The following is a 16,790-nucleotide window of genomic DNA, read 5'->3' as shown; positions in this document are numbered from 1 at the left end:
ATCACCACTCCCTCCAGTGAGTGACCATCACTGTTAGATTCTTACATGTACATGCTTCTGGACATTTCTTATGCGCTGGCAAATAAATACGAATGTGTGTTTTCCTGCAGTCCACCAGCATTTTAGAGACATGGTAGCATATTATATGCATTGTTTTGCCCCTTGCTTGCTTCACTATACGCTATATCTTGGAAGATCTGTCCATATCATTATAAAAAATTCTTCTTCACTCTTTCTTATACCTGCATAGTACTTTGTTTATTCAGTCCCCCACTGATGAACATTTAGGTGGTTTCCAGTGTTTTGCTATTATGAATCATGTTGCAATGAATAACATATATAATCTCATACATGAGCAAGTGTTGCTGTTGGAAAACATCTTAAATGTGGAATTGCAGACCATATACTTTTATAATTTGACAGCTATTGCCAGTTGTTCTCTTTAGGGCTTAAATACCAAAGTTTGAGAGTTTCTGCTTTCTGGGGTAACCCTAGCCATCAGAGACCAGGAAAGCACCGAAGAAATAACACATTTGGTCACAAACAGGAGCCGTCTAAGCTCCCTGCACTCCAGGTGAGAAGAGGCAACCAAGCATGCCTTTCAGATACAGTGAACAAATTCTTTGAGAGGCACACAGACAGCCATGCCAAGGAGGCCCCAGAGTGTGGAGTTGTATATGAGCACTACCATGGGGTTACCTTGGGAGAAGGTTCTCTGGTCTCAGTATATCTCACCACGTCCCCTGCCATGCACCCCAGCCCTGTGATGTATGGCATGTAGAGCCCACCATTAGACTGCAAATGCTCTCTCAAAGTGTCAATGCTTTAAATAGCTAAAAGTGGTGATTCCTAATTGTGCATCTCTAGTTCTCCTGGATTAGATGGGAAGATGAGCAGACTAAAATCTCTGAGACACCCAGGGTATAAAAATCCAATTGACATGGAAGGTTGGTCTGTGTTAATTGCTGAGAGCTCTACCCAAAGCCCGGGTGAATTTACCTATCAGAAACTCTAAACCTTGGGGTGCCTGGGTGGCTCAGTCAGTTGATCGTCTGACTTTGGCTCAGGTCATGATCTCACAGTTTGTGGGTTCAAGCCCGCATCAGGCTCTATGCTGACTGCTTGCTCAGAGCCTGGAGCCTGCTTCAGATTCTGTCTCCTTCTCTCTCTACCCCTCCCCCACTCACACTTTGTCTCACTCTGTTTCTCAAAAATAAATAAAATGTAAAAAAAAAAAAATGTAAAAAAAAACAAACTCTAAACTCTTTGCAAGCATGCTGCCTACCACATCAGAAAAAGAAGTTTCATTGATACGTAGATTGTAATATTGAGAATTTAATAATCTCCTTTGAGTCTTGGATTATTGAAGTTGAAAGATACCCCAGAGAATGCCCAGACACAACCCCACATCTCACAAATGAGGAAGTTAAAGGAAAGTGTTGTGATTTGGGTTTCCACATGGTCGTGAGACATTAGAAAATGAAAACAATTGGCTTGGAGATGATGTGGATGAGGAGAGGTTCAGCAGAGCCTTTTGCTAGAGGGCAGGTAAATCTGTGCAGGGACATCTTGTAACACATCAGGCAGAGAACCTTCCTGTTCACCGGGTGCAACACTGATAAACATTGGCTTCTGATACAAGAGACAATGGGTAACATCTTACCAAGAAGATGACACAAAAGCAGGCATCTCTTGAATATGGACTGGACTGTGTTCAATATTATAAAAGTGAATTTTAAAGGCACACCTCCCCCTACTTCCCAGAACTGAGATCAGTGAAGTCAAGCATTTTGCTCCAGGTCACCTGTCAACTTTGACGCATACTCAGTGTGTTTCTCAGGGTCCCTTCCCACCTCCTACAAGGAGCCCAGCTCCTCAATGCCTCTCAGAGGGACCGGACTAGCTCTGACTCACCAAAGTGCTATTTGCTAGAACAGCCTATGTTCGTGGGTTCACTCTTGGGGAGCTTTCCAGGATATTACTACTTAAAGTATGGTCTGTGGACCAGCAATGTTGACATCACCTGGTCAAAAGTGCAGGGTCTTGGGCCCTGCCTTAGACCTTCTGCATTAGAATCTTAACAGATCCCCAAGGGAATCCTATGATACTAAATTTGTGACCACTGACAGAGGACGCCATTTACTGTGAAGAAATCCATAGTGGGCCTGATACACATTTCCCCCGACCTTCTTGCTTGAGAGTCTTGGAATCTCTTTTCTCATGTGGCCTATGTTTACCACCTTGGTCACTGGGACCTAAATTCTGTCTATACAGAGTGGCCAGATACCCCAGTGTCCCGTCTCTGCTCTCCAGGGACTGGGAGTAGATGAGTTCATGACATCAGTCTTGCGGGCCTAGAATCATCGTAGAACTCACCACACAGTTGATTATTTTTCCTTTCTTGTGGCACACTCGTGAGCTCAACCAACAGTGGCTGTTATCTGTTGTACTTACATTATGCCTTGCCCAGAAAGACTAATTTTACCTGACAGTAATTAATGGGACACACCATGCTCCCCAAATTCCTATGAATTTGTCCAAAAAAACCTTTTGTTTTTTTTTGTCCAAACTGTTGGACAAAACTTTCTTAAACTTCTGCCAAAAAAAAAAAAAAAAATGCTGTCTGCTTGTCACTTAGTGATTTTTTTTAAAAAAACCCGAAAACTATATGCCCATTAACCCACCTCAAAGAAGGTACTGGGTTTCTGATTAGATGTTCTAATTTTTTGTAAGTCAGAAGAGTGTACCTACCCTCTCAGAAGCAGAATCCAGACTTCAGGCAAAAACTTCTTTGCTCGATTTAAAGCCGGAAGGTGTGCTTTGCTTAGATTAATGAAAAAGGCTGGGGCGCCCGGGAGGCTCAGTCGGTTAAGCGTCCGACTTTGGCTCAGGTCATGATCTCACGGTTTGTGGGTTCAAGCCCTGCACTGGGCTCTGTGCTGACAGTGGGGAACCTGCTTGGGATTCTCTCTCTCTTCCTTTCTCTCTCTCTCTTTCTCAAAATAAATAAGTAAACTTAAAACAAACAAACAAACAAAGGAAAACATCTCACAAGCCAAGGGTGAAAACCTCTTAGGTCCTACCTGAATTCTGTGAAGAGAGCAAAGGGGCATCAACTCCCCCCCCGGTCTCTAGCTCCCATGGGGTCTTGAAATTTCTGCTTTGTTGCGCATTTTAAGAGAACACAGAAAAGAGGTCATTCCAAATTGTGCAGGTGCCTAATAATAAAAGCCAGACCCACTTAGATGCTAACTGGTTCTTTATCTTCAAAACCAAAATTGCTATCTCCCAATATGCTTCACCTCTTTGTGTGTCCCCTTTGCCTTCGAAGGGTGGTCAAAATTCTCCCATTTGTCTAAACTCAAAACCTTACCGTCACCTCTGGCTCCATCCTTTCAGCATCACCCACATCCAGCTGGACCTCAGCGTCTGCAAGTGTCCCTCGAAAATGTTTCAGGTACGGGCGCCCTGCTGGGCTCAGTCGGTTAAGCATCCGATTCTTGATTTCTGCGCGGGTCATGATCTCACGGGTCGTGGTGAAGTCAGGCTCAGGTCATGACCTCAGAGCCTTCTTGAGATTCTCTCTCTCGAAATAAATAAATAAATAAACTTTAAAATAAAGTAAAATGTTTCAGGTATGAGAATCCATCTCCCAAAGGCAATGTTTGCCCAGTGAAACACGACTTTCTCCCCCACAGGAAATCAGCGGCGGGCCTGAGGACCCAAGTGTCGCCCTGCAGCCTCAGCTTCTCCTCCAGGGCCCCGTAATTCTCCATGATCCAGAAACTAAAGCGTTAAGCCTCCAGAGCAGAGGCCTCCTGGGCCAGATAGCGGACCCCATTCTGACGGTTGCCGCCCACGTCGGGCCCAAGTTGTTACCATTTCCGTCGTCACCGCTGCATCTGCCGAGCCACGCGTCACTGCCCTAGATGAGACATGCTCCTTGTGTCGCTAAACTCCTACAAATAGTCCCTAACAGGCTCTTATTTTTAGTTATTCCTCACATTTCCTTTAGATTATGCTTCCCTGTGTACCCGTCTGAGCGTGTTGCTCTCATGCCCACATTCTCTTACTGGTTTTTTTTTCCTATGACAAAACCCAATTTTCCCAGCCTGGATGTCAACTCCCTACTTCCTAAGCTTATGTCCCACTGACTGCCCCTTCCCCCTGCACCTAGACAGATTGTCCATTCACACCTTGCTCCTAAGTTTCCCCGACACCTTTTGGGCTCAGTGCTTCTTACCCTGAGCTGTCCTTAGAAACACCTGGGGAGCTTTAAAATCTCCTGATGGCCAGGCCCGGCCACAGAACAACCGAGTCAGAATCTCTGAGAGGGGAGAACCGGGCATCCCTATCCGAAGCTCTCCAAGTGACTGCAATGAGCTGACGAGGTTGAAGGCCACCTCACCTGAAATGTCCTCTTGTACGTCGGCTGGCCTGAACCCTACCCAACCCTCACAGTTCAGCTCCAGTGTCCTCTCTCCATGAAGCCGTCCTGCTCTCCTGTGCTCAAGCAGCACTTTCTGCACGGGTCCTAGCTTTTCTCATAAACTGCCTTGAAATATATTAATTGTGTGAGTACTAGACTCTCCCACTAGATCAGGGATTGACAAACACTTTCTGTAAAGGGCCAGGTAGTAAGTATTTTAGGCATTGTGGGACAGACAGTCTGTGTCAAGACTACCCAACTGTTGTTGTAGCATAAAAGCAGCCACAGATAACACGTAAGTGAATAAACGTGGCTGTGTTTTAACAAATCTGCATTTGCAGAACCTGACGGTGGGCTAGATTTGGCCTGAGAGCTGGAGTTGCTGATGTCCCAGCATGAGACTAATAGAGCACTTTAGGGGCAAAGATTTTTTTTTTTTTTTAAGAGAGAGAGAGAGAGAGAGAGAGAGAGAGAGAGAATCTTAAGCAGGCTCCACACTCAGTGCAGAGCCCAGCACAGGGCTCCATCCCACGACCCCGGGATCATGATCTGAGCTAAAATCAAAGGTTGGACACTCAACCGACTGAGCCACCAGGTGCCCCAGGGGCAAGGATCTTTCAGTCTCTCTCTCTCTCTCTTTCTCTATTTCTTTCCCTCTCTCTGTCCCCCTCTCTCTCCAGCCCTAGTGTCTATCCCAGTGCTTGAATCAGTGACAGAAACCCACAAAACTCCCTTCGTGAGGGTCAATGCAGTCAGACTCTCACAACCAAGCATAGGGCATGGGTAAAGCAAAGTGAAGCGGGAAGAGTCAGAATTTGTCAATCCTAACTTTTAGGCAAAGACATGAACATTTTACCTTACTTATCATTCCCAGCAGAACTGTCGAACAGTCTCCATTTGCGGCACAGAGTCACTCATGAACGGTGACCACGCATTCCTATGCAGGGACTAACTCTCCAGCTGCACAGATCCCCTTCTACCCTGCCGTAGGCTGGGGAGCACCTTGAGAAGGTGAATGAGGTGCAAGCATCGGAGCAGAGGCCAGTGTCTGTAAGAGGCAGCTCTCTAAATTTGCAAACCCACGCTGTACGACGCTGATTAGCATCACCAACCAATGTTGACATAATTCACCATTACTGCAAAATTATGCCCGCTCCAGACATTAGTGAAAGGTACCAGGGCTCCTTGGCCTGTAACCACAGAAAGGTGAGCCTTCAAGTGGCCCTTCATGTACGTCACGGTGGGCGGTCAAATTTGTTTCAAGGTGTCTTAGTCCATTCGGGCTACTGTAACAAAAATACTGTTGACTGGGTAGCTTACAAACAACAAAAATCTATTCCTCCAACAAATAAATAAATAAATAAGCAAGCAAATAAATAAATAAATAAATATAAATGTTAAAAAAAAAAAAAATCTATTCCTCCCAGTTCTAAAAGCTCAGAAGTCCAAGATCCAGGTGCCAGCAGATTCGGTGTTTGTTGAGAGCGCACTTCCTGCTTCAGAGATGGTGCCTTCTTGCTGTGTCTCACACGGTGGAATAGGCAAGAGAGCTTTCCTGGGGTGCTTTTCCGAGAGGACTAATCCTACTCGGGAGGACTCCACCCTCATGACCTAATCACCTCCCCAAGGCCCCTCCTCCTTAATACCATCACCCTGGAGGGCTAAGATTACAGCATATGAATTGGGGGCGGGCGAGACGCAAACATTCAGTCCACGGCATAGGGGCTCATTTTCATTACGAAATATGTGGGTTAAAGGCACATAGAGACAAAACAACTTTCTCATGCACAGTCCCCAAGTCTGGCTCGTTAAAAAGAAAACCATCCCCACGGTCTCCCACTCATCCCAGCCTGTTATCTCCTAATTCACGGTCTTCTCCCTACTCCAAACTGTATCTCCGGCAGTAAGAAGAAAGGCTGTGTACAAACTCCCGGATTGGAATACACTGCCAGAGCAATAAGAATAATAAAATAAATGAAGAGTATGAATAAAGAAAGCAAAGAGATAATATTTGGCAATCCCATGCTCATTTACAAATGCAGTGTCACATCACCTCCGAAGAACAGGGGCTCAAAATCCTGAGGCTCTGCCCCTTCCCTGTAGAAAGTTAACAGAACTGAAGTCACCTAAGAGACTAAGTCTGGTGACTGCACACCACCTGTCCTACGCCTCTCATCTCGAGTTACAGCTTCCTTGTGTCCATAACTATGGGGCAAAGAACCGTTTTCTGTAAAACTTATAGTCGGGAAACTGCTCGAGAGTTTGAAGGGATGTGGCATTTCCCAGGAAGCCTGTAATCAAGGAGACAGGAGCTGAAACGAGGATCCCTATGTAGGAGGACTGGGGAGATCAACATTCCAGAATATAGACAGATTGACTTATGGCTGCTCAAAGACCTATAGGGTTGGAGGCAGGCCTGTGAGGTGAAGTATCCCAGTTACCCTTCAGGGCTGTCAGGAACATGAGAGCCTTGGTCTAAGAAGGGCGACCTCAGGTAGTAGAGGGAGGAATGTGAGCCTCTAACAGGCTTCAAGGGGAGGACCCAGCCAGAACAGTGGGGTCCCGTCGAGTCCTGACCTGTCAGTCGTTGGAGGTGGGGAGCTGGCTCCCCTTGACTTCTAATTCTGTAGTCCCAGGAGAAAAGGGCCTCGATCTGAGGGGGGCAGTCCCAGGATTAGCCAGGGGTCAAAGTGATGACATTTAGGGAGGAATCAGGGAATTACCCACACTCTAACGGAGGAGACACCACAGACCCCCCTTCCCCACCCCACCCCACCCCCCGACTCCCGCAACCTGGGAGGCCCAGACTGAGGCAGAGTTGTCAGGCTGAGGAGCCCCCTCATTCCTGCCTGCAGGGTCCTGGAAAGAGGAAGACCTTGATCTAGCGGGATTGGGTCCCAATCCTACAGAGCGAGGAGACCCGGGAACTAGCAGGAGCCAAGGTGAGGACCTAGGATAAGAGAGAATCCCGGCCAGCAGAGAGGGTCACACATTCCCAGCGCCCTGTTCTTAATCGTGGGAAGCCAACCGCTCAGCTCAGGAGCTCCTCACTTCTGTCCGGGTCTCTCTTTCGGGAGGCCCTGGGAGAAAGGGAGCAGTGCCAATTACAGAGGAAGGGGTTCGGGTCCTAACTGGAGCTCAGGTGAGGACCCGGAATCCTAGCGAGGACCCCTCCCCAAAAGAGGAGGTGCCCAGAGGCCCCGCCCCTGCTGCCCGGCCTGGCAGCCCGTGGCAGGGGTAGTTCGACGTGGAGCACTCCGACTCCCCCCTCCTAGGGACTCAGGGAGCATCCGAGATTGGCGGACTCGAGTGGATAGAGGGAGGAGTCACCGGCTCGGATTGAGATCTTTGGGTTGCCGTAGATCCTCCCCTGCTGACAGCCCTCAGAACCCCCTAACAGCGTTGGCCGTTTGTGGCTCACTCTGACTTCCGCCTTGGAAGTTTGGGAAGCGAGGGAGTTCGTCGGAGGGACAGGGCCTCGGATTAGTGGAGGGCGAAATTCCAGGCCTGCTCAGGTTTCAAGGTAAGGACTCTGAATGTGGACTGAGGCCACCACCACACCCAGCACCAAGGAAGCCCCACAGAGTGCTGCCCTAGCGTCGGCACCGGGAGCCCCGGCACACTTGGGTGTGGTCGGCACCATGGAGCGGAGGGCCTAGGCCTAAGTGGGGAAGCCACGGTTTTGCCACAGGAAGAAGCCTGGGCCCTAACTGGAGTCCCGGTGAGACCTTGAGTGCTTATGAGGGGACCTTCCCCTGAAAGGGGGTGAGGGTCCGACCGGATCTAGGAGAAGCAGGCAGGGATGGCCAAATGCCGTGGGCCTGAGTTTCCTGTCTAGCGACCGAAGGAGGTGAGGACTTGGCCGTGAGGCTGATGGACCCCGATCAGTAGAGGGAGGAGTCCCAGGTTTTGTTGCATGTCAGTGGGGTCCCAAACAGCCCTTCCCCCACTCTTAGCTCCCGAAGGCCCCATACAGCCTCAGACGTACCGAGGGTCCCTTGACTTCAGCCTTGTGGAACTTGGAAAGTGAGGACCTTGGCCCAAAGGGTGTGAATTTAAGTGGAGGATGGAGATCCTGAATATGGACTGACACAACTATCAGTTCTGGGAGGTTCCAGCAGACCTGCTTGAATTGTTCCAGGGAGAGGAGGGTGTTGTCTAGGGGAGTGGCCCCAATTCTGCAGCAAGAGGAGACCAAAGCCCTAACGGGAGTCCAGAGTGAGAACCCTGAGTGCTAAGGAGACGACTTCAGCCCAAAAGAGGGGGCAGACCAAAACTCTACCCATGCTCTCGGTTCCAGGAGGCTCTAGGTAGGTGCCCCCCATGTGGTTTGTCCTGGCTTCCCCTCCAGCGACTCAGAGTGTAGCAGGATTCTCGCACAGAGTCGTGACACCGAGGCTTTTCTTTCCAGGAAGCAACTTTATTCGTGCAGGCACCGCTCAGTTGGGTTCGTCCCAAAGAAATGAGCCCCGAACGCCACATGGCATAGTTTTTTTATATATTTTCTACTTCTTTGTCTCCCATATGTGGGAGCACACAAACATGCAGTGATTATGTGGTCTCATGTTACAAGGTCGTGAGGGATGTTGTCACGTACCCGTATAGCCAAGTTGCCTTGAGGTTTTTGTTTTGTTTTGTTTTGTTTTGTTTTTCTCTCCTTAGGGAGGGGACCCTACTACAAGAGAAGTGAGGACCTTGATCTGGGTCTGGTTGACTCAGTTCATTAGAATGAGGAGTCAGAAGTCCTACTCTGAGCCAAAATCAGAACCCTGGGTGAGGACTGAGCTAATGACCCAGTGGAGAACTGTGGGATCCCATAGGGTCCCCTCCTTGTTCTCAGGCTTTGTAGGCCCCCAGCAGCCTCGGTAGGATGTGGCTCACCCTGGCTTCTAACGCTGGGGTCCCATTTAAGCAAAGACCTTGGTGTAAAAGGTGTGGACTCAGGCCCACTGAAGGTGGAGGCCCAGGACCGGTCAGGTGGCAAGGTGAGGATACTGAGTGAGGAAATGGGGACCAGTTAACTCCCAGTGGTGACGGTTGCACCAAGCCTAACCCCTAGGAGGCCCAGGGCAGAGCTGACAGATTCAGACGGCCCCTCACTTCAGCTTGCAGGATTTCAGTAAATGAGGGCCTTGGTTTAAGGACTGGCTGCCCCAGTCCAGCAGAGAGAGGAGTCCCAAGCCCTACAGGGAGTGAAGGTAAAAATCCCGTGTGAGCACTGGGGGAAAACCACTTTAGAACAGAGGAGGCTGCGCGAAGTCTTCCCTGTGGTGTCAGCCTGGACGGCTGTGTGCAGCGCTGTCGGGGGGGATGACTCATTTCTTAGGTGGCAGGGAGCTGTATCAGACAGGAGCAGAGAAGCGAGGGTCTTGGATGCAGGCAGGACTAGCAGGCTGTGGCCTACGGCAGTTCTGACTTCCTCCAGCAGGTCCTCAGGGGACAGATTGAGAGAACAGAAGCCCTGCGGAGTCCTACAGCAGCGCCGTCAAGGACACCAATGGTGGGGGGGGGGGGGGGGGGGGCATTCTTAAAGCCACAATGACATCTCCCTGCTGAAGGGACTCACACCCTTTTATCCTCGTCCTCCAGGTGCCCACAGCACGGGCCTTCCAGTGACACTCGGCCCGCCATTCCTAGGCACGGTCATGCCTCGAGGTCAGAAGAGTAAGCTCCGTGCCCGTGAGAAACGCCAAAAGGCCCAAAGTGAGAGCCAGGGTCTCGCGGGAGCTCAGGCCACTGCAGCAGTGGTAGAGTCTCCCTCCTCCCCCTTGCCTGTTTCTGAGGGTGCTCCCCTGCGCCCCCCTGCAGCAGGTTCTCCCCAGAAGTCTCCCAGGGCCCGGTCCGCCAGCGGCCCTGCTGCAGCCATTTCGGGCTCCAGTTCTGATGAAGGTGCCAAGAGCCAAGGGGAGGAAAGCCCAGGTTTGTCCCACGCCCCGCCTTCCTCTGAAAGCGCTCTCAGAGATCATCTGAGCAAAGAGGCAGGCCTGTTGGTGCAATTTCTGCTGCACAAGTATAAAGTGAGAGAACCCATTACAAAAGCAGAAATGCTGCAGATTATCAGCGAAGAGCACCAGGAGCAATTCCCCGAGATCCTCCGGAAGACCACTGAGCGCATGGAGCTGGTCTTTGGCCTTGACCTGAAGGAGGTTGACCCCAGCGGTCAGTCTTATGCCTTTGTTAGGAAAGGGGATCTTCCCGTCGAAGGGCGTCTGAGCGATGGCGTGGGCTTTCCCAAGAATGGGCTCCTGATGCCCCTCTTGAGTGTGATCTTCATGAATGACAACCGTGCCACCGAGGAGGAGATGTGGGAATTCCTGAATGTGTTGGGGGTCTATGCTGGGAGGAGGCACCCGCTCTTTGGGGAGCCCAGGAAGCTCATCACCAGAGATCTGGTGCAGGAAAAGTACCTAGAGTACCGCCAGGTGCCCGACAGTGATCCTCCTCGCTATGAGTTCCTGTGGGGTCCGAGGGCCCACGCTGAAACCAGCAAGATGAAGGTCCTAGAGTTTTTGGCCAAAGCCAGCGATACTGTCCCCAGTGCCTTCCAGGCCCATTATGAGGAGGCTCTGCGAGATGAGGAAGAGAGAGCCCAGGCCAGAGCTGCGGCCACAGCTGCCGCCGGGGCCTCGTCCAGCAGCACTTCTCAGCCCTAGTGAAGTCCAAGACAGGGCCTTCACTTTGTAGTCGGGAAGTGCTGTCAACCTTAAAGCAGTGGGGAGTCAGGTGGAGCTGGAGACAGCAGAGTATAGTTCTTCTTTGTGTTCCTGTTGTTTAGAAATAGCATACAGATTTACCTCTTTGTTTCTTAGCTTTCCAGTGTGTTGTTTTTTAAAAAGTTGATGTAAGTTCAGAATGTATGTTTATGAATGACGTGGCTCGCATATGTATTGCTGGTCACCACGTTTGAGAGTAACGGTTTTGTATTTTGTAAGACAAATTGAAAACCCTTGCATCTTCTATTTTGATCCAGTACAAGAAACACATAGCACTGGAATAGGGAGTTTCAGTAAAATGGAAGAGAACCCCACAGTGAAACAGTTGAGGCAACAAGATAGTGAAATAAATAAAAAGTGGTTAATTCTTGTTTTTTCTTATTTCTTTCACTCTTTTGGTAAAACTAAAAGGTATATACCTGGATTTGCTTAGCTTTTCAAGAACGTGGGAGAAATCAAACTGTCGTAAATTAGAATTCTTGCTCACTATCCCTTTTGTTCACCAAGCATGAATGGAGCACCTGCTCTTTGGAAGGCTTCCTGTGAGTTCTAGGATGTGTACGCCAGGACCAAACCCTGCCAATGACATTTCAGAGTCGAAGAGAAGCTATCACATAAGGAACATGGTGAGATACATCCCTAATCCTGAAGGGCAGTGAACAGAAGGGAGAACAAGGGAGGAGATTCTACGTGGAAGCAGTCCGGGATACATACCCTGAGCCAAGGCAGGTTGGGAGCCTGGGAAGCTGCCGGTCCCTTTGTGGGAGGGAATGTTAAGTTTGGCTGCATGGAGGGTTAGCTGAAGCTGTTGAAATGGTGAGCGGGGACCAGAACCCCAGATGGTGGGTCTCTCAGCGGGCAGACTAGGTCGGCCATGGAAAATGGCTCCTAACAGTTCCTGAGGGATGTGGGGAACTAGAGACAAGTGCCCGCCCACCTGGGACGGGTGGAAGGACTGCTGTGCTGTTCCTGAGCAGGTGCACTAACCAGGTGTTTTGTGCACTCAGTGTCCAGAGAGTTTCTTAGAATAAGGGTGATTGTGGGGGGCATCTGGGTGGCTCAGTCAGTTAAGCATCCAAGTTCGGCTCAGGTCGTGATCTCACAGTTCGTGGGTTCGAGGCCCACATTGGGATCTGTGCTGATGGCTCAGAGCCTGGAGCCTGCTTCAGTTTCTGTGTCTCCCTCTCTCTCTGCCCCTCCCCAGCTCTCTCTCTCAAAAATGAATAAACATTTCTTAAAAATTAAAAAAAAAAAAAAAAAAAAGAATAAGCGTGATTGTCAGCCACTTTGCCCTGGCTGGGGTGGGTGGGGGGGTAGGCGTCAATCACTCCATTAAAAAGAAACCTAAATTAGGCATTCTTCTGTGTAATATGGAATATTCCAAATGAGGTCTAGATTTTTTGGTGGTGGTGAAATGAGTAAAAACAGAGATGGATCAGGGCACTTGGGCGGCTCAGTCACTCAAGGGCCCGAACCTTGATTTCGACTCAGGTCATGATTCCAGGGTTGTGGGATTGAGTCCCTCCGTGGCACCTACTTAGGATTCTCTTTCTCTCCCTCTGTCCCTCCCCTGCTCACCCTCCCTCTCTGTCTCTCTAAATAAAAAAAAATAGAGATGGATTAAACGCAAGCACAGTTGAGAGGGTAGCAAGTCCCTGCCGTTTGCACACCTGTAGTAGCTTCATGGCGTATCCAACTGGGAAGTCCACTACGTGCCCACATCAAATGACTAAGCATTTTATGGAGAAATATTAGTTTTACTTAGGAAGTAGAATTTGGCTGATTTGGGTTTTTTGAGTTTTTTTCTAGAATATTGCGTATTCTTTGACTTCCTCCTCAATTAAAAAAAAAAAAAAATCCCAGCGTGGTATGTGATATTGTCTGGGTCAAAATAATCATGGGAACAATTGCTCTTCAAAAAACTCTCAGTACTTGTCAGGCTCTGAGCTGGATTTGCCACATATGTTCTGTACATCCATCAGTCTTGGGAGGCGGGGCTTCTCAAACTTGCTCCGCAGATAAAGAACCCGGGGTTCAGAGAGTACGCTAACGTGAGTGAGGTCACGCTGCTGCTGGGTTGCAGGGCCAGTGTGGATCCATGGCCTGAATTCATCTAGAGCCCACGCTATGCTGCGCCTCTCAGCCAGACTCGGATATTGTGTGTCATGATTCACGTTTCCTTTCACTACCCTGAGATATGTCTCAGGCGAGAAAAAGAGGGCTCTGTGCACAAGCTACTGGTGTGGAATACACAGCTAGAACAATAAACTATCAAGTGGTGCGAATAACGAAAAAGACATTTGGCGACAATATGATCATCTACACATGCAACGCCAGATGACCTCAAAAGATAGGGGCTCACAAAATCATCTCCAGCCCTGCCTCATAGAAAGTCAGTGTGTTAGAACCAAAGTCACAGAAGAGGCTAAGTCCAGTTGATGAAGAGAAGGAATAAATCAGCCAGCTTTTTCTCTGACAGCCGTACAGCTGCCCTGTGTCCCGCCGCCCCGCCACACCGATTTCATCTGCAAGCTTCATCTCGAGTTTGCAGGGGCGTAGCATTTCCTAGGAAGGCTTTAAATTTTTTTTTTAAGTTTATTCGTTTTTGAGAGAGAGAGACAGAGCGTAAGCGGGGGAGGAGCAGAGAGTGAGGGAGACACGGAATCCGAAGCGGGCTCCAGGCTCTGAGCTGTGAGCTCACGAACCGAGAGATCATGCCCTGAGCTGAAGTCAGATGCCTAACCTACTGAGCCACCCAGGCGTCCCTAGGAAGCCTTTAATCCAGGGACAGGAGCCAAGATGTGGAACGCTCTGTAGGAGAATGGGAGATCAACACCCCAGGATATAGGTGGTCTCACACAGACTAACCTGTGGCTGCCCTCAGACCTATAGGCTTGTCAGGAACATTAGAGACTTGGTCTACGGAGGGTGACCTCAGGTCAGTAGAGGGAGTAGTGTGAACCGCTGATAGACATCAAGGGTGGGGGGTGGGGACCTAGAAGGAAGAATGAGGAAAGGACTCAACCAGAACAGTGGGATCATGTGAAGTTGTGCCCCAGCTGTCAGCTCTTGGGGGCCCAGAACAGTTGTGGCTGGATTTGGCTCACCCTGACTTCCAACTCAGTAGTGCCAGGAAGGTGAGATCTGAGGGGAGCAGCCCAGGTCAGCTGACGGTGGCATCCCAAGAACGGGCCAGACACCACAGTGCTTGGTGTCAAGGTGAGGGCAGTGGAGGGGTGAGGGCAACACCCACCTGAGAACATAAGAGGCCCCCCAAATCTCCCCTGCTCCTGCCCGAGCTGGTAACCCTGGGAGGCCTAGAGGAGACTTGTTAGATTGGGGAACACCCCCCCCCCCCCCGCCACCTTTTCTGCCTGCATGGTAGCAGGAAGAGAAGAGTCTAGTGGGGGTGGCCCCAGTTCTGCAGAGATGGGAGACTCAAGAACTAATGAATCAAGGTTAGGACTCAGTGATATGAGGGGACTCTCCTCAGCACAGAGGTTCCCACATGTTCTTATCTTGGGGTGCACAGTGCAGAGCCCTTCAGTTTTGCCTGGGGAGTCACAGGGACGGGAGGACCTCGGTGTAACGGGTGGCTCCAGTGTCACAGAGGTAGGAGTTTTGGCTCTAATTGGTGTCCAGGTGAGAACCCTGAGTAGTAATGAGAAGAACCCTCCCCAAACCATGGGGCTTCCCAGAGCCCCAGCCCTGCTCTTGGCATTGGGAGGCCGGACGCAGGGGTAAGCAGACTTTAGCCCCATGTCCTAGGCACTCAAGGAGGTGAGGAATTGCGTGTGAGGCCGATAGACCCAGATCAGTAGGTGCAGGAGTCCCAGGCTGTGATGCATGTCACTGGGGTCCCAAACAGCCCTTTAGCTGCTGTCAGCCCTCAGAGGTGCCGTACAGCTCTGGCCAGATGCAGCTCACCCTGACTTTCCCCTCGGGGAATCCAGAAGGTGAGGGTATTGGTCTGAGGGGCACAGACTCAGAAAAGCAGAGGATGAACTTCCAGGACCTTGTCAGGTTTCCAGGCAGGGTCCCTGAATGTGGACTGAGGAACACATTCTGTCCATAACCAAGGGGGCTAGCCAGTGATCCACGCTGCCCGTCCCTCCCCTCCCCCCCAGCGCTCTCTCCGTACTGGGAGGGTGGACAGAGCTGTGGGCTGACTTCTGCCTGGAAGGTCTCAGGAAAGGAAGGGCCCTGGTCTAATGAGATGGTCCCAATTCTGCTGAGACAGGAGACTGAGACTGGGTCCTAACTGGAATCCAGGTGAGGAACCCAGCTACCAACCAGAGGACCTCTCTCACAACAGGGAGGCCACCCAGAGCTCCCCTGGGAGTCCTGGGAGCCCCAGGCAGGGGTGGTTCAGTGGCTGCCCTGAACTCTCCCTCTAGGGTGGCAAGGGGTAAGGGCTTTGTTCAGAGGCTGGTGGGCTCATGTCAGCAGAGAGACTTCCAGTGAGCCCAGGCCAGAGAAGGCTCTCGCTGAGCTGTCAGCCCCAGCTGCCCCCTGGCAGGGATGGTGGCTGAGGTGTCCCTTCACCTCCTCCTAGGGATCCCAGGGAGGGGAGGCCCAGGTTTTAGGCGTCAACTTCAGCAGAGCAGAAGGGAGGGGCTCAGGCCCTGCCAACAGTTGATATGATGGTGCTGACTGTACACTGAGAGGATCCTCACTACCAGCCCCTGCTGTCACCCCAGGCAAGGCCGGCAGGCTGTGGCCTAAGGTGAGTTTGTAAGGGTTAAGTTGTAGTGTAGGGCTAACGCTTAGCTTGAAAAATAACAACTTTGTTTTGACACTGAAGGTCAAAAGATAACAGCCTTGCTTTTACTCTTGTAAATCATACTTCATACTCTTGTGAATCAGGCTTTACCAACGAAGGAAACAAAAGCTCAAAAAAAGAGCATCAGAGACAAGGTCAAGGAGATCCGCTGGTTGCAACTTAGAGGCAGAAAGTCTAAAATAATCACCTCATTCGATAACTGTTTCTGACTCATCTGGCAACTGTTTCTAACTCATCTGGGAACTGTTTCTCTGTTCTGTTCCCAGATAATGATAAAACGATGTGATCGGCTTTTAAAACTCTGTACCCCGGCTGTTCGGAGCCACACTCTTATCAGGAGTGTTGGTCCCGATCGGTCGGCCTTGCCTCTCATTGTAATAAACTTTGTTGCGACTGTCACTGGTGCCCGTAGCATTCTGTTTCAGGAGTCGTGTGGCTGCAACAAGTTCTAACTTCCCCAGGGAACCTCGAGGGACAGGCTGAGCAGGAGAACCAGGAAGACTGTCAGGTCCGACAGCAGTGCCCTGGTGAAGGGGCTCACAGCCTCTCGCCCTTCTCCTCCAGGAGCCACACAATGCGCCCTCCCGACACACTCCTTTCTGCTGTTCTTAGCGACAGTCACCATGTCTCGAGGTCACAAGAATAAGTGCTACGCCCATGGGAAAAGCCACCAGGCCTGAGATGAGTCCCAGAGTCTCAGGGGTGCTCACGCTACTACGACAGTGGAAGGACAGTCCGTGTCCTCTCCCTCTTGTGGGCACATTCCCCAGGGAGAAGGGCAACGTCAGGTCAGATAACATTCTCCATGAGCCTCACAGAGCTCCAACCCACCACTGATTTCTGTGGCTGTTTTACGCACAGAATC

At 50.4% G+C, this 16,790-nt stretch overlaps 1 protein-coding gene across 1 annotated transcript; it reads left to right on the top strand.

Moving 5' to 3' along the window:
* The first annotated feature begins 7,603 nt into the window (after positions 1–7,603).
* On the top strand, positions 7,604–11,471 carry MAGEB17 (MAGE family member B17). The gene is made up of 2 exons (XM_081793826.1): positions 7,604–7,952; positions 10,019–11,471. The coding sequence occupies exon 2, from the start codon at positions 10,075–10,077 to the stop codon at positions 11,080–11,082; it is 1,008 nt and encodes a 335-aa protein (XP_081649952.1). The 5' UTR covers positions 7,604–7,952; positions 10,019–10,074; the 3' UTR covers positions 11,083–11,471.
* Positions 11,472–16,790: the final 5,319 nt, after the last annotated feature.

The sequence above is a fragment of the Panthera onca genome, chromosome X, assembly GCF_046562875.1.
Source record: "Panthera onca isolate mPanOnc1 chromosome X, mPanOnc1 haplotype 2, whole genome shotgun sequence".
Lineage (NCBI taxonomy): Eukaryota > Metazoa > Chordata > Mammalia > Carnivora > Felidae > Panthera > Panthera onca.
This window is presented reverse-complemented; position numbering and strand designations above follow the sequence as displayed.

Bases quoted from the DNA above. Each gene is read 5' to 3' on its own strand.
- MAGEB17 (XM_081793826.1), top strand. From the start codon at position 10,075: ATGCCTCGAGGTCAGAAGAGTAAGCTCCGTGCCCGTGAGAAACGCCAA.